The sequence below is a fragment of the Rhinatrema bivittatum genome, chromosome 6 (genome assembly GCF_901001135.1).
Source record: "Rhinatrema bivittatum chromosome 6, aRhiBiv1.1, whole genome shotgun sequence".
Classification (NCBI taxonomy): Eukaryota; Metazoa; Chordata; class Amphibia; order Gymnophiona; family Rhinatrematidae; genus Rhinatrema; species Rhinatrema bivittatum.
The window spans coordinates 35,310,884-35,332,922 of NC_042620.1; the positions used below are offsets into that span (position 1 = coordinate 35,310,884).

General features: G+C 47.6%; 1 protein-coding gene across 4 annotated transcripts in view; it reads left to right on the plus strand.

The window, feature by feature from the left end:
- Positions 1–22,039, plus strand: part of KALRN (kalirin RhoGEF kinase) — a 1,195,491-nt gene that overhangs the window by 719,015 nt on the left and 454,437 nt on the right. For all 4 annotated transcript variants that reach the window (XM_029605245.1, XM_029605240.1, XM_029605241.1 and 1 more), the window contains 4 exons: positions 589–738; positions 2,214–2,328; positions 20,218–20,333; positions 21,153–21,275. In XM_029605245.1, coding sequence (XP_029461105.1) covers positions 589–738; positions 2,214–2,328; positions 20,218–20,333; positions 21,153–21,275 — 504 coding nt within the window. The remainder of the gene's footprint in view (positions 1–588; positions 739–2,213; positions 2,329–20,217; positions 20,334–21,152; positions 21,276–22,039) is intronic.

The window sequence follows — 22,039 nt, forward strand, 5'->3', positions numbered from 1 at the left end:
AAGCAGAAAATACTGCTTTTCTGTACACCCTCTGACTTAACATCGTGGCGATATTAAGTGGGAGGAACCAAAAGGTTAAAAAAAATTTTAAAAGAAAAAGTGCCGGCGGGTCAGGTTAAGAAAACAGGCGCTCAGTTTTATCAGCATCCGTTTTCCAAACCCGCCAACAGCCACCTCTCCTGGGCCCCCACTGCTAAGGAGGCGTTAGGGGTGCGCTGTTGCCCCTAGCGCCTCCTTTTCAGCCCGACCCCTCAATTAAATACGGTATCGCGCGCCCAGGAGGGGTGGCGGGGCGCGCGTTAGTAAAGCGGGCGCTTATGACGCCGAGCGCCCTTTCTCACGCGCACTTTACAGCGTCGGCCTGTACGTGGACGTGATTTTGGCAAGCAATGTACCGGTAATAATCATCCTCCTTCTAGAAACAGAGAAAGGAGTCTTTGGAGATTTCAATCACTTTTTTTTTTGTGTGAATGCCACCGGGTACATCGTTACTGATAAATATATATATAGAGAGAGCGATTCCAACCTTGATCATCGTGGTTCAGTATAATTAAGTGAAACGCTGTTTCCTGGGGGCGTGTGTGTTAGGTGTGCAGCGTGCTGGAGAGCCTGGAGCAGGAATATCGAAGGGACGAGGACTGGTGCGGAGGTCATGATAAGCTGGGACCAACAACGGAGATGGATCACGTCACCCCGCTCATCAGCAAACACCTGGAGCAGAAGGAAGCTTTTCTCAAGGTTTGATCTTTCTTTCACTCCTTCTCAACTGGTTTGTAATTCTTGAACAAAATGTGCACATCAGCAGTCATGGCGGGCAAGTCAGAAAAATATTTAACCCTGTCCTGGATTGTACAGGGATGGCAATTTTTTTTTTTGTGTCTAATTTCTTCGCAATCTGGGTTCAGAAAGCTCCGCCCGTCTGGCAGTGGCTGGATCAGGCAGGGATGTTTCAGTCCCCACTTCCGCTTTTCTCCTCTTTGCAAGTCGAAAGCCTTTTTTTTTTTTTCCTTCTGAAGCTCAGGCCAAAGTTCAAGAATCCCCCCTTGTATTTCTGTGTCCGGGCCCTGAGCACGCGTCGCTCCTCTGGGGGTTAACCTCCAAGTCATCCCCAGTGCGAGAAGAGAAATCCTCTCCCTACACTTCCCGGCATTCTCACGATAAAACACTCAATTCCCTCCTATGCCAGCATTACTCTTATGCAAAAAAAACCCAAAAGACAGCACCATCCCTCAGTAAAGGTTCTCGAAAAACAAACAGTCAGTACTTGTAGCTCCTCAGAAAATAAAAATGCAAGCCATGGGAAAGAGGAAAAACCTTCTGCTCTTATCAGCACTCCTATCTGTAAGAAAAAAACTTCAGTGTGCCCCCTGCTGGCTCAAATGGCTAGCGCCACCATGGTTGGCGTCTGTCACTAGGCAGCAGGCATCCGCCAGGGATCTTCAGATGGCAAGAGGATATATATCCCCCTCGCATACCAATAAATTCAAGTGAGACTTCTGGCCACCTAGGGTAGGATATGAGCTTCTAATTATGCACAGGTTTCCTAAAAATTAAGCTTAAAATTTCACATTATTCATATATACAAAATGCAGTTTACAAGGTATTACAAACATTGGTTTATTAAATGAACAAAATTAGGTGTCATATTTGGCTAGCGACCTCCCTGCCCCTCAGAGAAACACCAGGAGAGGGTGCCTCTCTTGCCCCACACCGTCACTATCATCCTTTATACCTTAGAAAGGGGCGATTAAACTCATGGCTCCGTAGCCAGGATGCGTAGCGTTTTAAAACACAGGTTTCAGTAAAATAATGTAATGCTTATCTGAGTGCTACGTTGTAGAAGAACTGGGCAAAATAATCAGGATTACCCCGATTTCCTGGGGTTTGTGTTACTGCATACAGCGTAAACCTTCCCTCCACCCAGGGGTGACTTATCAGCACGAGAAGCGCGGTTAGGATTCGGCGGTGATTTGGCCTGACCCATAGCGTAAACCCGTCGCTTCCGGGGAGCTTCCCGTTTTGATGCAAATGTTAGGGGAATGACGAAACGCTGCTCCCCCCCCCCCCCCCCAAAAAAAACCCAATTCCTTATCCTGGTGCGGCGGGAAGGCCTTCTCAGCGAATTTAACCGCGCCGGGGAAGCTCGCGGCGGGACCGGAACTCTCCTGTTTTCGCTGGTTAACTTCTCGGCGACGTGCATTCTTCTCTTGCAGGCCTGCACGCTAGCGCGAAGGAATGCCGAAGTGTTCCTCAAGTACATTCACAGGAACAACGTGAGCATGCCTGGAGTGGCCAGCCACACGCGAGGGCCCGAGCAGCAAGTGAAAGGTACGTGGTGTTTCTGCTCGGCAGAGTGCCAGGTCTGAAGGGGGGGGGGGGTTTCTGGGTCAGTTCTAGAAGTTAGCACGGTGTTTATTTTTGATGGAGACTGAGCCTCTTAAAATTAGGGCTCCCAGCTTTCTGCAACTGATTTGTCTGCTTTAACATTTTTTTTGGCAGGGTGGGGAGTTTTGCTGGGTTATTTGCTTCTTCTGCAGGCTGCTTTCTCAAGGGAAGAAGGCTTCCGAGATCCCCATTCTCGCCCCACTAACTTGTGTTCAGTGTCCAGTCCACATCAGATTTTCAGGTCGTCAGGGTGACCGGGGGGGGGGGGGGTTTCCTGACGTACATGGGTGAATGCACATGTGCGCAGATCCCGAAAAGCCGGCTCCAGTACTTCTGGGTGGAACTCCTTGTCAGCTATTTGGTTGCTTCCTAAAATAAACGCAGCTGCTCCATGAACGCAGGGGGATTATTAAAAAAAGGGCCTTTCACAACCGTTCGGCATCATGCTGAGATGGACGGAGGTCCACACTACAAGGAGGAGCACTTTTTACTTTTTTTTCACTTCTTAACTTTTTAGTTTTTCTGTTTTTAGAAGATAGGCGCATCTCTCGTTCACACTCATGTGCAGCTGTTTTATTTGGACAAAAAAATAAATGCAGAGGAATTTGTAGTCAGGATAGTTGCACAGCAGCAACGGCCCCCCCCCCCCCAAAGTACCTCTGCAGGATGTGAGGTGCGATTCATGGGCATGCAGCTGGGGCAGAACGAGTGCATCCCACGCCAGAGGCGCTCAGTGCTGGCGAGGAGGCCAGGTCCCACCAGCCATTCGAGCATCGGGGCCGCTCTGAAGTCGGGGCCGCTCTGAAGTCGGGGCTGCTCTGAAGTCAGCCTCGACGCTCGTTTGGCTGGTGGGACTTGGTCTCCCCGCCAGCGCTGAGCGCCTCTGGTGTCGGGGCGCTCCAAAGAAGAGCCGCTGATGGGGAGGCCAGGCCCCGCCAGCGAAAGAAGACCCAAGGGAGGGGGAACCACAACCAGATGAGAGAGAAAGTAAGGAAGCGAGGTGAAGGGAGTGAATGAGAGGGTTGGGAGAATGTTGAAGAGTGGAGTGAATGAGGAAGGGAAAAGAAGGCAGAAGGTATGGAATCTGAGGCCTAAATGAAGGGAGGGGAGAGAGAATGAGAGGGAAGGTGGGAAGGGAGTGCATGTGAGGGAGGGAATATGAGGGGTGAGTGGAGGAAGAGAACATACAGAAATCCGAGCGCCAGCAGGGCTCTCTCCTCCCTCCAGCAGACAGACAACCTAGGAAGAGGGAAGAACATTGGATGAGTTGGGGGGGGGGGGGGTAGGAAAGGGAAAGAGGGTAAAGGTGAGTAGGGAAGACAGAATTAGGCCTGGTATTACCGAGGGCACACAGCAGCAGTGATAGAAGAGAGGGAAAGGCCTGGTGGGGCCATCACAGCCAAAGTAAGGAAGGAGGGAGAGAAAGAGAGGGCTGGTAGCCAAAGAAATAAAGCCCATCCAGCTGGCAGCGGAAGGAAGGTGAGAGAGAGAGACCCTGGTGTGAGTGTGTGTTTGAGTGAGGTAGTATGTGTGTATGTGTGTCTGTATAAGAGAGAAGGGAGTGCATGAGAGTGTGCCATATTTGTGAGTAGGAGAGAGATGGTAATAGTGCTTGAGGGAGAGTATGTGTGTGAGTAGGAGGGGAGGGAGTGCATGAGAGGGAGAGCATGTATGTGAGTAGGAGGGAGTGCTGAATAGAGAGAACATGTATGTGAGTAGGAGACAGAGGGAGTGCATAAGAGAAAGAGCATGTGTGTGAGTAGAAAAGGGAGAGCATGAGAGAGCATGTGTGTGAGTAGAAAAGGGAGAGCATGTGTGTGAGTAGGAAGGGAGGTAGTGCATGAGAGAGCATGTGTGTGAGTAGGAGGGAAGGGAGTGCATGAGAGAGCATGTGTGTGAATAGGAGAGGGAGGAAATGTTTGAGAGAGAGCATGCGTGTTAGTAGCAGAGAGAGGGAGGAAATGCAAGACAGCATGCATGTAAGAGAGAGAGGAAAGGAGCGTGAGTGAGAGAGAGCATGTCCATGTTAGAAGTGCCTATGAGAGAGGAGATAGTTTGTGGGTCTCTCTCCCCCACAAGTCCATGACAATCTCAGGGTGACTGGAAACCAAAAGCTCCCAGGTATGGAGAGTGAGGAATATATTTAATCTTTATTAGTTTTAATTATTGGGTATTATTTGATGGGTCTACAGTTTTGAAATACTTTATTTGTGTTTGGGAAATTTTTTAAAATGTTTAATTATTAGATGTTCTGTTTGTTACCTGTTTTAAAAATATTTATTCTTTTTACTAGTATGGTTTTACTGTTATGATTGTTTTATATTTCTTGATTTTATTGTTTGATGTTTTTGTGAGGAATGGTACTGTTTCAGTTTTTTCATTGTTGCACTACATACATTTTCTGCCTTGTTGCAGTTTCCTTTTCAGTTTTTGTCTGCAGGTTTCTATTTATGCTTCATGGTCTCTTTTTATTCTGCATTTGGTGAAGATCTGTCTGCATTCTGCTAGTGTGTAGGGATCTATAGCAGCTTGGCTTGTTCCGTTTCCTATTAGCAGGTGTATTGGTGTTTTAGGGCCTGGTATAATATTTGCGGTATTGCCTTTTTCATAGAAAGGCAACAATGTTATTGTTTGAAGGCTGACAATCAGCACTGTTTTGGTATAGGTGATTTACTATATTGTAATGACTTATGACTGTCTAAGGATCAAGCCCACACCCAAAATGTATTACAGTAGGCCTAATCCCATATGAATTCCATGTGTCTTTTTTGAAGCATTTTTTGGCTGATACCTAAGTAGTGCATATAAATATATACATGTTTTTGTAAGTGATGGTTTTCCTCAGAAGATAGGGGAGTTATGATAGAGACATTCAACTATCTCAAAGGTTTCCATGCACTGAGGCAGTGGGCCTCTTTCAATGGAAAGGAGGCTCTAGAACGAGGGTGAAAGGGGGTGGAGTCAGGAGTAATCTAAGGAAATATTTCTTTACGGAGAGGATACTGCTTGCATGGAGCAGCCTCCCAGTGGAAATGGTGTAGACAGGGAAAGTATTTGAATTCAAGAAAGCATGAGGTAAACACAGGGGATCTCTGAGAGAGTGGTAGCAGAATAGTCAGTGTGGCTGGGCAGACTAAATGGGCCATATGGTCTTTTTACTTCCATCATGTTTCTATGCCTCAAGGAGTCTGTGTGCAAAAGAATAAGGCTTTAGAATATAAAAGTTATGAACAGATTGGAAAAATATGATCTGTGACGTGAAGAACTGTTTACACTTCAGCATGGTAAGTGTAAATGATAGAAATTAGGATGACAGAAATGGCACTTATGGGGCATGAGGAATGTAAGCACTTTGTTAGGACCTAATAGATAAAATCTGGAGCTTTTATTCTGCAGACACAGCTTGCTTGCTTTCAACCAAGTAACAACTGCATACTAAATTGCTTTATACCATCTTAGCTTCAGTTTCTTAGCATTAAGAATAATTAACAAAATAATGGTCCGGCAAAATTTTTTTTTTTTTTCAAACCAAACAGATTTCACTCTTAGTCAAACCCAGTAGAAGAATACCCTGCGCGTATATCGGACGCGTGGCAAGGGACGCAGAAAGGGAGCTGAATTAGCTCAAGCTTGCAACTTGTGAGCAGTAGTGCCAGCCAGCAAGGCTTCAACCCTGACTACTGTCGGTTTGTGCTTCTTTCATGTGCATTTGGAATTTCATTGTTTAAAAAACAAATTAGTTCAGAAGTGGGAAGTATAAGAAAACCCCTCACGCTCACTTACCTCACCGATGGATCAAAAGAGGCTCAGCCAGGGAAACTGAATTATCAGCAGGAGGAACAGGTTTGTGAAGGCAGAACCACCCATGGTGAACTCCCTCGGATTTGTAAATATCCCTGTGCAGAGGGACTCCTACATTATCAAGGGAGGTCACCAGGCATTTCTACAAGAGCTTACCTTGTGTTTTTGGAAAGCTGAGCTGCCAGGGTTAAAGCACATGTGCAGTGTCATGCAGTTCCCATCACGAGACGACGCGCGCTCTCAGTTGCTGGCCCCCAACTCTGGAACTCTATTCCAGACAACCTGAGACACCTTGATAGCGCAAAAGAGTTCAAAAAGAATCTAAAAACATTTCTTTTTAAATGCACTTTTAATTTGAGCACACTGCTTAGCTATTCTTTCCTCCCACTCGCCTGTCATCCCTCATTATTCTCCTTTTCTGATTTATTCTGCGTTTTCTATGTTGTATAATTGTTCTTGGTATTTTCACATTATTGTTTTAGTTTATTTCGGTATTATTATTGTTATGATTGTGGACACATTATTGTTTTAGTTTATTTCGGTATTATTATTGTTATGGTTGTGGACCCTTGGACCGGAACGAGGGTTAGCGCTACCACGGAGGGACGGCCCTCAATGGTTCTCGTCACCGGCTGGTGGTGCAGGTGAGGACAACCCGGCTGGAGCTTCACCTATACAGGCCCTTGTTCCCTGCGGGTTGCCTCTACGAGACTGCAGTGACGGAGGCGAAGGCGAGGTCAGGAGTCCGGGTCAGGGCTGGCAGCAGAAGTGCAGAACGAGAGTCCAATCCGAAGATCCGGGGCAGGCAGCAAGCAGACGAAGACGAGAGAACCAGGCCAGGGATCGAGACGGGCAGCAGACAAGCGTGAACGAGGGACGAGCCGAAGTCAGAACCAGGAGATCAAGCCGAGAAGGAAACACATGAACTGGAGGACGAGGAGAGGAACGGAGTCAGGAACACTTGGTACGGACAGGAAGGCAGGAACTGGAACGCTGGGACTGAACCTCAGGAGCGAAGGACTGGACCAGAATCAGAAGCAGGATCAGGAACTGCAGGCAGGAACCAGAAGACATCAGGATGCAGCAACTAGCACTCCGAGGAGACGACCTGTTGCTAAGGCAAAGAACTGGACACTGAGGCAGGGTTTAAATACCCCTCAGTCTTGACGTCATCCATCAGGGCCGGACCGAAGGTTCCCGCCACGGTCCCTTTAAGAGGCGGAGCCTCCCGCGCGCGCACGTGCCTAGGGAGAGCTCCTCAGGAAGCACGACGGCAGGATTTAGAGCTGCGTGGGAGGCCGCGGTTGGCCGGCCCCGGAGCGGGACATGCCGCGCCGACCTGGGGGAGCACCGGCTCTCATTGGAGGAGGTAGGGGGGACTGGCCGTGCCCTGCCACGGCCGGGAACCACGACAATCATTCTGTTTTACGATTGTGGTATTTTATTATGTATGTTTTATTGTAAACCATTTTGATTACGTTCCTATAAATAATTTTAAATAAATAAATCCCTGGAAGGAGAGGCGGGACCAGGTGTCGTTTTCCACCCGTTGCATGCAGGGACTTGTAGTGCCAAAGAGCAAAATATAAATAAATACAAGCACTTACTTTTTTTTTTTCCTGCTTCTTAAGAAATTGGAACTGTAAATCCCTGCATGTAATTGGAGCAAAGCCAGGAGAGGCTCAGAGATGGAGCTGTCTAGCGACCCTGCTGCAGCATCACCTAATAACGTTTCTAGTAGGTCCAATGCCTCCCCGCCCTCTTAGGTTGAGAGCCTTGACGTTTTGCCCGGTAAGAAACCAGTGAAATGAATTGTTGCTTCTTAGACAAGGTTGGGAAGATGGGCGAGGATCATGCCTTTAGCATCTCCTTCCCCTTCCCCAGCGATCTGTCACCTCTACTGCCAAAAATCAGAAAAATAGAACATAACCTTTTGACCACAGGAAATCTAAAAAGACCCTCAAGCTAATCAGTTTTATCAGTGAGGATATCAGCTCACCCAAATCCAAACAGGCCGATCCAGTCCGGGGTTTGCTTTTATGCATGCATGGAGTTATGGATAACCCTCTGTCAGCAAGCTACACCCATGCTTATTTGTTTTACCCAGACTGTGTTATTCAGCCCTTATTGGTTGTTTTTCTTCTCCCCTGCCGTTGAAGCAGAGAACTATGCTGGATATGCGTGAAGTATCAGTTTTTCTTCTCCCCTGCCGTTGAAGCAGAGAGCTATGCTGGATATGCGTGAAGTATCAGTTTTTCTTCTCCCCTGCCGTAGAAGCAGAGAACTATGCTGGATATGCGTGAAGTATCAGTTTTTCTTCTCCCCTGCCGTAGAAGCAGAGAGCTATGCTGGATATGCGTGAAGTATCAGTTTTTCTTCTCCCCTGCCGTAGAAGCAGAGAGCTATGCTGGATATGCGTGAAGTATCAGTTTTTCTTCTCCCCTGCCGTTGAAGCAGAGAGCTATGCTGGATATGCGTGAAGTATCAGTTTTTCTTCTCCCCTGCTGTTGAAGCAGGGAGCTATGCTGGATATGCGTGAAGTATCAGTTTTCTTCTCCCCTGCCGTAGAAGCAGGGAGCTATGCTGGATATGCGTGAAGTATCAGTTTTTCTTCTCCCCTGCCGTAGAAGCAGAGAGCTATGCTGGATATGCGTGAAGTATCAGTTTTTCTTCTCCCCTGCCGTAGAAGCAGGGAGCTATGCTGGATATGCGTGAAGTATCAGTTTTTCTTCTCCCCTGCCGTAGAAGCAGAGAGCTATGCTGGATATGCGTGAAGTATCAGTTTTTCTTCTCCCCTGCCGTAGAAGCAGAGAGCTATGCTGGATATGCGTGAAGTATCAGTTTTTCTTCTCCCCTGCCGTTGAAGCAGGATATGCATTGAAAGTGAAGTATCAGGCTTATTTGGTTTGGGGTAGTAACCGCCGTAACAAGCCAGCTACTCCCCGCTTTGTGAGTGCGAATCCTTTAGACAGTCTCAGTCAGCCAAAAGAGAAAAAAAAAAAATCAAATCAACAAACATCAGTTCCTCAGGCTGCTTAGGTAGCAGGTGCAGGAATTAAAACCTCTTCTGTTCTCGGTGGGCTTCGTCTTCTGTTCTCGGTGGGCTTCCTCTCCTTTGGAGCCCCGAATGGAGCCTGAACTCTCTCTCCCCACTTAGAAGAGAAGCACTCAAATCCTCTGTCGGTGAAGGCAGCAGCAAGGGCGGATTTCTGTCCCCCCCCTGGGACCCGAAAATATTCACTCTCCCAAGTTCTGCCCTCAGAGTCCCTCCCGAAACTCGCTCCGGCAGGCTGATGGTAGAGCGTCCTTCCCCTTCCAGGAGCTCTGGAAAGCCACAGCCCCTCTGGACTCGCGGAGAGCTCCCCCCCCCCCCCCCCCCCCTTTTACAGGAAGGACCAGGAACATCAATCACAAAATACTCTGCACCCCTTGGAACCTCCCCCACTGCTACCTATGGTGAAGGCTTAAACTGCCTTAAATATCCATGAGATCGATTTGCCTACATCATGTCCCCTCCCCCCAGTGTATGCAAATCGATCTTATGCATATGCATAGTCGATATCCTGGGAGCCTGTCTGGCCGTGAGATCACCATAACAGGTCTGGGAAGACGTGCCCTGTGTGCTAAGCATTTTTCCCATGCACACAAAATGCAAGGACACCTCTAGTACACGGGTTCCTTCGTGGCCCCCATAGCTGCACAAGGCTCTAGTTTCCCATCTAGAGCCGGGATTCCCAGAGATCGGTGCATGCACACTGCCTCGGTTGTATGCCGCTAAGTCTCAGGCAAATTCATTAGGGACAGTCTTGAAAAACAGACCAGTCGGTGGCCCTTGAGGACCGGCACGACCCCGACCTGATTTAGTTCGTAGCAGTTGTAATCCACCATCGGTAGGGCGTTCCAGTAATCCAGTAGGCAGCTCCGCTCCTGGAGTGCCACTACCAGGTCTGGTTTTCAGGACAGCCACAATGAATATGCATAAGCACCATTTGCATACAGTAGAGGTAATGCATGCAGGTCTACCCCGGGCACATTCATTGTGGATATCCTGGTTGTGGCACTGCAGGACCGACATTGCCTATCCCAACAGTAATCGACATGCTACTTTCTGCTTTTTACCTGTCAGCCAGGACCGGATAAAGGCCCAACTGATACCCTAAGCACAGCCCAACAATGGCGCCCCCCCCCCCCCCCTCGGCCCTTCCATCGCTTAACCGACGAGACATTAGGACTCAATAAGTGCCGAAGGTGAAATAGATTACAAATTCAGTTCCCTTCCAGGCCAGACCCCACACTCTGTTAAATATAATCCATTTATTTATTTATTTTTATTTAACATTAAATAGCAGTGAGCAATATAAGCAGATTATTTACTTATAACTAGGGGGGTCAACAGAAAAGAAAAGGACATTCTCAACACTCTGTGGTGGCCGCCCCTCCTTCCCTGGCTGCCCTATGCACCTGCTTATTTTGCATAATGGTTAATCCAGCGCTGCTTTCAGCCCAGACACCGTGTCGTCATGAGACATGAGTGAGGTCCTGGGTTTTATAGAGTGCCATGCGCGGGGAATTAGCAAACCAGGGCCAAGCCCGTGTTTCACAGGGACCCGGAGTCAGATTGCTAAGGCCGAATATTTGACAGCACCGCTGTAATTAACATGCATAATCTGTTATCGGCGGTGGGAGGCCTTCGGTATTCAGCTCATTAATTTTTGTAGCTATTTACTTTCAGGAGGGCGAGCAGGAGGAAAAGCATTTTTGGTAAATTATGCCAAGTAGCCATACAGTTAATAATTGGTTCTGAGCTTCCTGTGAGTTGCTGATAAAAGCGAGGAACGCTCTTCCATCTTCGGGCCTAATTACGCCTTTGTACTGCCCTGGCTGTAAAGCCGCAGCTTGGCACTTAGCACGTTGAAGGGCCTGAGCGGGGCAGTGGTGCACCCCCGCAGGGGCCAGATATATTTCTGCGGCATAGTTAGCCCACCACTACCCGATTTCCCTCTCCCTCCCTGGTCTCCCTTCCCCGAGTCCCCCTTCCAGACCATCCCAGTCTCCAAAAAAGCAGCCCACTATCTCTCGTATCCCCCCTCCTGCCCTGATCTCCCCAAAAAAATAGCAAGCCCCATGCCTTCTGATCCTCCCTCTTAGCCTACTGTCCAGAAATAATGACCTGTGAAGTCCAATCTCCAAAAACAGAGAGCCCTAGGGCCACCAAGGGGTTCACTATTTTGGGAAATTAGTCTTGGGGGGGAGGGGGGGGGTAAATCACTAGTTCTTGGAGATCCAGATGAGAGAGGGCATTTTTTTTTTTACAGGGTCTTTAAGGGAAGGCAGAACACATGGGCTTCATGAAGTAATGAACTGCTAGCCTGCCGGATCAGCTTCCTAGCACAGGGGCGGCCATGTGCAGTGCTCAAGAGCCACTCACAGGTCTGAAGTTCAGGGTATCAAGTCAGCAATGAATATTCATGAGATAGATTTGCCTCCATCATATGCACATGTATCTCATGCATGCTCATCGTGGACAAGGGGGAAACCGGATCTGTTTGTGGCTCTCGAGGATCGGAATTGGCCACCCCTGCTCCAGCAGTTTAATGCAGCCGCTGACAGACATTAAATGTAAAGTGACAAAAATTGCTTTACATGTGACCTCTGCTCAGGGGTTCTTTGTTCATGGTATGCTAATGACTCTTAAGGTAATTAGCATGAAATGTACCTATTTAGCATATGCTGGGTTTTAATATTCACCACACCCTGGCATATTTCCTAAACGGCGGGGTTTTTTTTTAACCTGGGGGTGCCTTTGTACATGGCATGTAAAATGAATGGACGTGCTTACACAGATTAGGGCATGCATTCATTTTTAATGTCCATTTAGTGCATCGGGTCCCTTAATGCTGGGGGATTTGTCTTGCACGCCGTCGTATGCTATCCTGCGCCCGCTGTGTGGGCAGAGACCGAGACGCTGGGGGGGGGGGAGGGGGCTGCTACAATGCAGTGTTTGCCAGCCCTCTCCCGGAGGCGCACCTATCCAGTCAGGTTTTCAGGATTGCCAGGATGAATACGCGCGACGGAGATCCGCACACCCTGGCATCTCCAAAATACGCAGGATCCAGGAAGCTAAGGACATGCAAATAGACCAGGAGTAAGAAACAAGCACACTAAACAGGTTTTTGGGTTTTTTTGTTGCTCAGCAGCCATTTTGCAAGTCATTACCTGCAAAACCACCCCCCACCAAGTTCCCCCCGACCTCCCAAGTGGAACTCCGTTGGCCTGATGTGGCTGGGGTGAGGCCAGGTTGGAGAGTTATCCCTTCTTCCCCTCGCCTAGCCGGGCTGGACTGGAATACTCCCCACTTCCGAATCCTCTTCTGCCCTCCCTCTCACATTAAAAGCATAAATCAGGGCCCCCCCCACCAAGCCAGGCACATTTTAAAAAACATAAGCTGGACTCCGTCATTGTCTACCGATTGGTCCGCCACTGTCAGCTATCAGAGAAAGGACCAATCCCCTTCCAGAAGGGATTGGTCCTTTCGGAATTCTGAGAAGGGATTGGTCCTTTCGCTGGCAGCTGACGCTGAAGAGACCAACCAACTGCCAGTTGCTGGAGCAGCCCTGCCGGGGGAGAGGTAAGGGGGTCGCCTCCGATTGGGGTTCCCTGGGAATCGGTGGGGAATTTGAAGGATTCTGGGCAGTCTAGATGGGTTTGGGAGGGGGTCCCACTCTGGCCCGGCCAGCTTTTATTTAAGGTGAAAGGATAGCAGGGAGTTCGGGAGAGTCAGGGGGGGGGGGTTCTATTCCAGTCAGCTTATGTTTTTGGGAAGAGGAGGAGGATTCCACTCCGGCCCGACTTTTATTTTTTTAAGTGAGAGGGAGGACAGCAGAGTAACAGATGGTTTGGGGGGGGGGGAGGGGGCTGGCACTCCAGCCCAGCTAATGGGGTTTGGGCTGCTTAGCAGAGGACTCAGCTAGCCAACCAGGCCCTCCCAAGAGGGTTTGGTGGCCTCCTCTTACCTGCCTCATACCAGCTGCCTCCTCACTAGTGCACCTTCTTGCATTGCTAATAAGGCTATCACCTTATAATTAGCATGAGCCGCACTCATCCTACTGCAGGATTTTTAGAGTGGGGTTTTTTTTTCGGCACTAGAAGCCTTATTGCGTACCTGGATTAAGGTTAGCACCAAAAAACCCATGCTGAAGCACAAGTTAAAAACACGCCCTAGGCTCAGCATAGTTTATTACATCAGCCCCCAAATTTGTATCTGAGGCAACGGAGGGTGGAGTGACTCGCCTGAGGTCACGAGGAGCATTAGCAGGATTTGAACCCCGGCTTCCCCACCTGATGCTGCAGCCAATAAGCTACTCCTAAAAAGCAATGGTGTGACTGCATCAGGCTGTTGGCTTGGACTTGGTTTTGTGAGAAGCAAAGTTGAAGATGGCAGGTCCTGAAATGCAGGAGAGATGTAGGCCACCGCTATGGCAAATGTTGGGCTTGCTCCGACCCGTGATGGGAAGAAGTTGAGAGGATGGGTGTAACAGATTTGGGGGGAGGAGGAAGTCGGCTTTGGTTGGGTGGCATGCGTGCATGTACCTAAATTGGATGTCTCTCTATTGGGAAGATTGCCATCCTTTACTGTGTTAATGTATTTGTTCAGTTCGTTGGTTTTTTTTTTTTAACTTACATCCCAATTCATGGTGGGATCTGTGGTCCCTGCCTTTTCCAATTTGCAGATGGCACTACAGGCACCATCCAGCGCACTTCAAATCAGTTTTTAGGTCTCCCCGCCCCCCAGCCAGTCTGGCTTTCAGGATGTCCCTAATGGAAATGCATGAGATACTTAATTTTAATTAGTATTTCTATTCCACCTTTCCTGGCTGGTCAGACACTTCAAGGTGGATTTAGGTTACAATTAGCAAGACATTATTTTCTGGCAGTTTGCATGCAGCTTATTCAAGGTGGTTTACAGTGCTTGCATGGGTTAAGGTTAATACATCATTACCTAATGGCAGATATATTTGCATACATCAACCTGGTTCTTTGAAGCAGTGTATGCAAATACATTTCATGCATATTCAGGACTGCATCAGGAGAAGAGAATGAGAGAATCTGGCCTGATCTGAAGTATCCCTTCAGGGACTGACTCTTAGCAGCTCTATTGTCATGCATTCGGATTTAGAAAATACTGTTGCTTGATTCACATTTCCTGTGTTTTTGTTCTATGGGAGTTTACTTTTAGCTTGAAAAGAAACAAAAAAAAAGGAGACAAATAGCGAGCATGTAGGAGGGGTTTGGGGTTGCTGCCTTGATCTCAGCAGACTGTCACATAACCTAGTGCATAATTTGGTTATCGCCAGTTTTCACGGAGTGTTCGAGGACTCTTGGGTCGCTTACTGTTTGAGTGCTTCTTTCGTAAGAGTTTGTGTTATGAGTGGTACCGATTTTTTTTTTTCTTTTAAAGAAGGCTCTCCAGAAGTGACCCGTTGACGTCTGCTAAGTTTCTATTGGCGAGCCGACATGTAGGGAAGCACCTTTAACATTTTAACAGTAATCCCTCCATCTCTGCGAAAAAAAAGCTTGAGTGCATTTCTCCGTGTGCAAAGCACTTCAGAGTACACGGCAACCAGAAGATCCTGGCTCCGCAGTCCATTGGAAGCTTTGCCAGTTTATATCAGGGGTAAAAAACAATACTACTTTAACCCTGAATATTGCTGCAGTTAAATAATAAAAAATAATTTAGTTATACTGTTTTTCATTCAGCCAAGATCCAGAAAGTGCTTTACAAGCATAGCGCTTCAGAACGGTGCATGCTAGTGCCAGCTTTGGAGGTGCAGCTCATGACAGCTCTTTAGTTTTGCTTCTTTGCTGCAGCATTGCAGTTTGTAGAGAGTAAGAGGGCTTATGGTTCTCACCCCCGAGAACCCCCCCAGCCAGTTTGACCTTCACAACATCCGCCTGTGTCAGGCCGACACAGTAAGGAGCGGTAGGAAGAGGTGCGTTAATGCCGGGCGCACCCGCAGTTGCCGCACGCACAGCCCAGCTCACCTACCGCTCGATACTGTATGTAAATAGCTTGCAAATGCAAGCTGCGTCCAAGAAGCGTCCATGAAGCGTTAGGCCCGCGCAACCCATTTTATCGTGTAGAGCGCTATACAGTATCCTGGGTGCGCTGGCCTAATGCTTCACGGACACGCTGGTATCTGTCATTTCATATGTCATTTCAAATGACATTTGAAATGACAGGTACCAGGAAGTGGACGGTTCTCCTACGCTCGGGATTGCCAGTCCTCTCTCCCGTCCTCCCGAAGCAAGGCGCGTAAAGCAGCCTTGCTTTGGGAGGTGGGGAGAGAGGACTGGCAGTGTAAAGCAACGAAGCGACTTACTTTTCTTGCAGCCCCCCTCCGGAGACGGAGATCGGCGAAGACGGACCGTGGCTCCCCTGCCTCCAGCTGCCCGCGAAGATGGATGCCTGCACGGGCGAAAGCGGATGGATGCCTGCAATTGGGCCGCTCAAGGCACACGCACAGGGGCCGCTTTCGCCCGTGCAGGCATCCATCTTCGCGGGCAGCTGGAGGCAGGGGAGCCGCGGTCGTCCTCGCCGATGTCCGTCTCCGGAGGGGGGCTGCAAGAAAAGTAAGTCGCTTCGTCGCTTTACACTGCCAGTCCTCTCTCCCCACCTCCCAAAGCAAGGCTGCTTTTCGCGCCTTGCTTCGGGAGGAGGGGAGAGAGGACTGGCAATCCAGAGCGTAGGATTGCCCGTCCTCTCTCCCCTCTCTCTCTTGCAACTTTTTTTTTTCGCTTTTTCGCTTTTTTGATTTTTTTCAATTTTTTCCGCTTTTGTTGCTTCGGGAGGAGGGGAGAGGCCTGGGGCTGCCCTGTAGACCAGCACCCATGGACGCGGCCAGGGCAGGTGAGCGGGGGCTGGGGGAAAGTTTGCCGCCTACCCTTACCCCTGCCTCTAACGCAGGGGTAAGGGTAGGCGGTAAGTTAGCAGGTTAAACGTGCGGCAAAACGGCAGGGTAAAGTAGCGATAGTCGGGGCGCGTGTTACTGTATGGGAGGGAATAGCTAATTCGATCGTTTATATCTAATATACATGCCGCGGGCGGAAGGGGTTACCCGGTGATTTAAAGAGGCGGTAAGAGTAGGTTAAAGGGGATAGTGTATCGCGGGTTGGAGTAACGCGGCCGAAAAGTGAGTAGAAAGCGGGTTAGGAGCAGGGTAACCGCGGCCGCACTTTACTGTATTGACCTGACAATGAGTAGGAACGAGAGAGATTTGCAGATAATGCAGGCAATACATGCAACTATCTACCGGTAGCACATTCATTTTAAATGTCATGAAAATCAAACTGGTCTAGGGGTGCTCAAGCACCAGATGAAGAACAACAAAAGAGGGGTGAAAAAATAGTTTGGTTGGATTAGTTTTAAATAATGAACCTGGCAAAAGCCAAAAGAGAGAACCTGTTTAAAAAATAATCCTCTTTGATTTGAGAAAATACGGTGTACCAGTACACAGTGTCTCTTGGATCCTCTTGGCTTCTCCTTGATTATTTGTTGTAATTAAAGTAACAAACCGGGTGCTTTCCTGCCTAAAAAGCTGGTTCCTTGCAGTGGTGATTATAGACATAGCCTAGCATATATTATTAGGTTCCACCACTAGGTGGCAGCCAAGTATATTGTTCTAGCTAAGCACATGCTCCTTAACCATGAAGTCTGCCCCATGGTAGGAAGTGATGTGCTTTCTTTCTCTCTTAAACTAGCACATGAAGCCCTTAGGCTCCACAAATCTCTTATTTCTGCCACTCCTTGCTCACACGGGATAATGATGCAACAATAAGGGGGGAGCGGCAGGAGCCTGTGTCATGCAGTAGCCTGATGCCTGACGTTTTCTCCTTTCTGAGAATATGGGTCTTTATTTTGGCAGTGGTGTGTCCAATTTTGTAAAAAGAACAAACACAGTATATATATAAATATATATAATTTTTTTAAAATTTACTTTTGGTCCCCCGAAGCTTTTTTTTTTTTAAATAGCTTTTTCTTGGCTTCGCTAGGTCCTTTTGTTTTGGAAATGGACCCATCAATACATTGTTTTTACTTTGATCCTTTTTCGCCCTCTCAATCATCGCAAAGTCCCTTTCATAACGACAGCCATTGTAAAGCATTAGAAAAGGACTCACTCAGGGGCCGATGCAATGTCTGTGTGTAGGAAAGAGGCGCTCAGTGTTGAGCGCCCTTTTTCCTAACGCGAGCCCAGGCATCTCTTCTGGGCGCGCGATGCAATATTTAAATGAGGAGGTCGAGCTAAAAAGAAGGGGGAGCTAGGGAAAATTGTGCGTCCCTAGAGCCTCCTCGGCATCGGGTGTGCAGGATATAGGGGGCTGTCAAGGGCGGATTGGGAAAATGGATCCTCAATACGAGCGTCCGTTTTCTCCCGCTGCTGTCACAGTATACACATGAACAGGATACGAGGCCTGGACCGTGTATCCTCTGCATTTATATTGGACGCCCAGAAACTTTTTTTTTTACCCGATACTTTTTTTTTTTAACCTGAATCTGCTTTCTGTGGCTCCTCCTACTTAGTATTGCTACGATATTAATAGGAGGAATCACAGAAAGCATGATGTTTTTGTTTTTATCAATGAGCCCATGATTGTGGCCAGCCCCGGGCTAGCGTAAGATTTGCTACATTGCAATGGGTGCGTTGGCCGCATGGGAAATGTTTTGCATCGCAGGGATCAGCTAATAGCCTCGTCTACATGGCATTTACATGTGATGAGCGCTATTAGCTCAGCGGTGGTTTGGACGCGCTAATGCCCGTATTGCATCGGGGGTTATGGACGCGTAACGTGCATCCAATTGCCTATTAAGCTGTGCGCTAGCCGCAGTGCACAGTATTGCATCAGCACCTTAGATTGTATTTTCCAGCCGTCAGCATCCCTAACATGAGCCGTGGTAAGTTATAACAAATAACATTAAAAACAAAATCTTAGTCTTGACCAGCTTTCTGTTGCTACAGAAAAGGCAATAAAATAGAAGGCAGATTAAGTAACATTAAAGAGAATCTCATCTTTTTTAGGGAGTTAAACAACTGCATCCTGCACATTGGGACAGTAACGTTTAAACAGGCGCGCATTTGCCGGTTCACACCCAGGGACGGGGCTGCTTTTTGACATTCACGCGTATATGCGTGCGCGTTACAAAACAGGCTGAGCACGCGCATATGTGTGCGCAATATTAAGTGGGTGCTCGCATGTGCAAACAAACCCCACTTCCAGTGCGTAAGGGAGGAGGTTTTAAAAGGGGCGCGCGACCACACCATTGCCAGTTTTACCAGTTCGCCCAGGCAAGGGTTACGACTTCCAAATCCCCCCTAGTCCAATAGCCTCCCTTTCCCCCTGTTAGCCTTGACCCTTAAAACCCCACTGACATGCCTGTATTGTTTATGTTTTATGACTTGCACGCCTTCAGTAGCAGAAATAAAGTTGTGCGGCAGGGGACCCCCGGCGCGCGATGGTTCCACTGCCCAGACCACGCCCAAGCCCTGCCCTGCCCCTTTTTTTTTAGAAAAAAAAAAACATTTTATGCTCGCAGCGGGAGATTCGCGCAGATCTGGGCGGCTTTTAAAATCCGCTTGGCGCATGCCGGCCCAACGTATTCGCGTGTCTCACAGTTCTGGCACGCGCTGGGCTTTTAAAATGTGCCCTTGTTCTGTTTTTTGTGTACCGTTGGGGTCATATTGTCCAGTTCTTCTGGGTTCCGTGTAGGTAAACAGCATTTTAGCAGTAATCCCACCCATGCATGGGCCATTCCCTGGCAATCGTTGCCTTATTTAGAAAGGATTCATGCTATTCTAAGGAAAAATTCATTTTTTGAATTGTTTTGTGGTACTTTTTAAAATAAGGACAGTACATTATATATATACCCTATATATACCATTTATATACCACTGCACAGTTTGTGCAGTGGTATATAAAGAACTGTTAAATTGATAATATATTTTTGACGATTTGAATGCCCTTTGGTCCATCCCGGCAGCCTACCATCAAACTGAAACCTGTCCAGCATTTATGACACGGTGATAATAATACTCCTTTCTATAGCACTTTACGTGCACACAAAGCCCTGTCCCACAGAGCTCACAGGCCAGATCTGAGAAAAAAACAGAAGTTTGGTGACCAGATTAAGATTCTGTAGTAAGCAGAAGAGGTGGAATTGAAATCCTGTCGCTGCAGTTTTCATGGCTCTGCCTTACATTGCCAGACTGTGCCATTTATTTATCCAAATATATTAAATCCTGGGCAAGGCAATTCTCAAAAGCCCATTTACCCAGGTGACTTGAGTTTCTGAAAATCGCCCCGCCCTTAACTGGCTGAAAGTATGCACAGGGGATCAAGGACGTGGGGGGATGTTTAGCCGAGTAAACGGGTAGGTGGGCCTGAGGATGTGGTTAGGTTGGGGGAGCGACACGATATGCCTGGATTATGTTTTCAAATCTACCTACGTTATTTTATAGGAAACGTGTAGCTTCAGAAAATAGAACAGGTACAAATCTCTGTGGATACTTTTTCCTCTTTGAAAATTGGCACAAAGCCTGCAGGTGCACATGCGCCCTTTGCAGCTATGCAGACAGATGTGGAAATTGCCCCCATACTATGCATGCATGTAAGTATAAGTGTTTTGCCCTATGTTGTAAATACAGTAAACCTATGAAGGCAAACATCAACATTAAAGACCAAGTTATTGGCCAGTTGAAGACCACTGTGTTACCCAACATGAAAGACCACGGTAACAACCAGTACAGATTTATTTCCTGGGAATTGCGCCCTGCCTGGAGTAGGTTACTGTAGTAGGTCGGTCCTTCTCTTGCGACACTTTGTCTTCGGGTGGCTAGCAGCGACGGAAGGTGCGGTGCGCTTGGGAGTTCGTGCCACTGGGGTAACGAAGCCGGCCTTGATCCCGCTGCTTGGGGCCACCACTTACTGGGGCCCAGGGACCGCAGCCTTGATAAGTTTGCCTTCTGCTTCATTCCGCAGCCATCCTGAGCGAGCTGCTACAGAGAGAGAACCGAGTCCTGCACTTCTGGACCCTGAAGAAGCGGAGGCTGGATCAGTGCCAGCAGTACGTGGTCTTTGAGCGCAGTGCCAGACAGGTAGGGCAGACTTGTTTTCCTGCTGGACATCAGCATTTCACTGTCGCGGAGGATGTGACATTTCTTGACGCGATAGCAGGGCTGGAAGAGATTTTTTTAGCCAACAAAAGTCTGCAGAAATGTTTTACTGTGCCATCTCTTGAATCACCCGGGGAGAGGAACATTATGTAATTCTGCATTTTGTAATGATCAAGAAGGCCCCAGGATGTCTCTGAGAATGTTTTTAAAATAATGGTCTTCCAAGCGCAATACATTTAATCTTTCTATCCATAAAAATGGTTTGAAATGTACCAGGGCTTGGTATGATGAGTATAACTCACCATAAATTATGTGAAACCAGAGAAATACAGTAGTATTTACTGGGGCTAGAAGCAAATCAATGATTTACCATTTACTTAAAAACTACAGTCAATAGATTCACTCATGTGATAACCATAGCATGCTTTAGGGAGTAAAGAAAATATTTAGTGCATGGCTTGTGCAATTTATCTTCATGTAAAATGTTATTAGTGCTCGAGAATAGCAAAGGGATATGGATGCCTGTAATCTGTGCATAATATGAAACTAGAAAACACATTACAGCAAAGTGCACTGGAAGAGCAATGACCATAGACTGAAATGTGCCTCAAACCCTCTGTGCTACGGAAGATGCTGATCACCTGAGGTCTGAGGCACTGAGCAGACTAGATGGACCCGCCTGTCCTTATCTATTACTGTATTCTCTGATTTTATGTTCCATGAAAAAGGCCTTTTCCTATCATCCTTTCTGTCCAAGCATCACTTCTTGTGGGGGGTTTTTTTTTTGTCTTATTTCATTAGGCTTTAGACTGGATCCAGGAAGCAGGGGAATATTACCTCTCTACCCACAATTCTACGGGGGAATCAATAGAGGAAACTCAGGAACTTCTAAAAGAATACGGGGAATTCAGAGTGCCTGCCAAGGTAAGCAGAGAGAGCATCTGGATGGAGAACATTCTGAAAGGCTCATTTTACCAGTCTGGGTTAAACTAGTGCAATCGGTTAGTGCACCATTCCACTTCCTGCCACACCAGCTCTGCTCTCGCTTGCACTGAGGATGTGGCAAAAGAGGCATGAAGATTTCTACATCCCTCATTTTGTAAACCCCGTTTTATTATAAAGAAACAAACAAACAAAACCTCATCAAACCACTCTTTGCACTAAGCTCTGCATTACCATTATCTGGGAGCGATAAGCTCGCTGGTTTTATTGTCAGTCATGTAGGCATTGCTCAGATTTAGAGCAAACTGTTGATCCCCTAGGTACACGCTCTAAACATAGTGAAGATAGATTTACTCTAGTATTTTACAAAATGCGCGTATGTACGTATGCGCGTTTTATAAAATACACGTATGTCTACCCTGCAACGTAAGCACGTATGTAGGCTTATGTGCGAATATGTACAATGCATTGAAACTACGTATATCAATGCATTCAGTGTGCGTGCTTTACCCACCTATTTTAAAATATATGCATGTATTTTACGCATGCAAATAAAATGCGACTTTCATAAGTCGGCTTTTACACACATAAGTTGATGTTTTTCATAACATGCGCGGGTGAGTGAAATTATCAGTTTAACCAACTAGTCCACCAGTTTGCCCAGCCCCTTCCTGGTTCTTCAGCCTGAACTCCCCCTGGTTCATCCAGACCTCTCACCCAGCCTCTAGTACACAATAAACATGTTT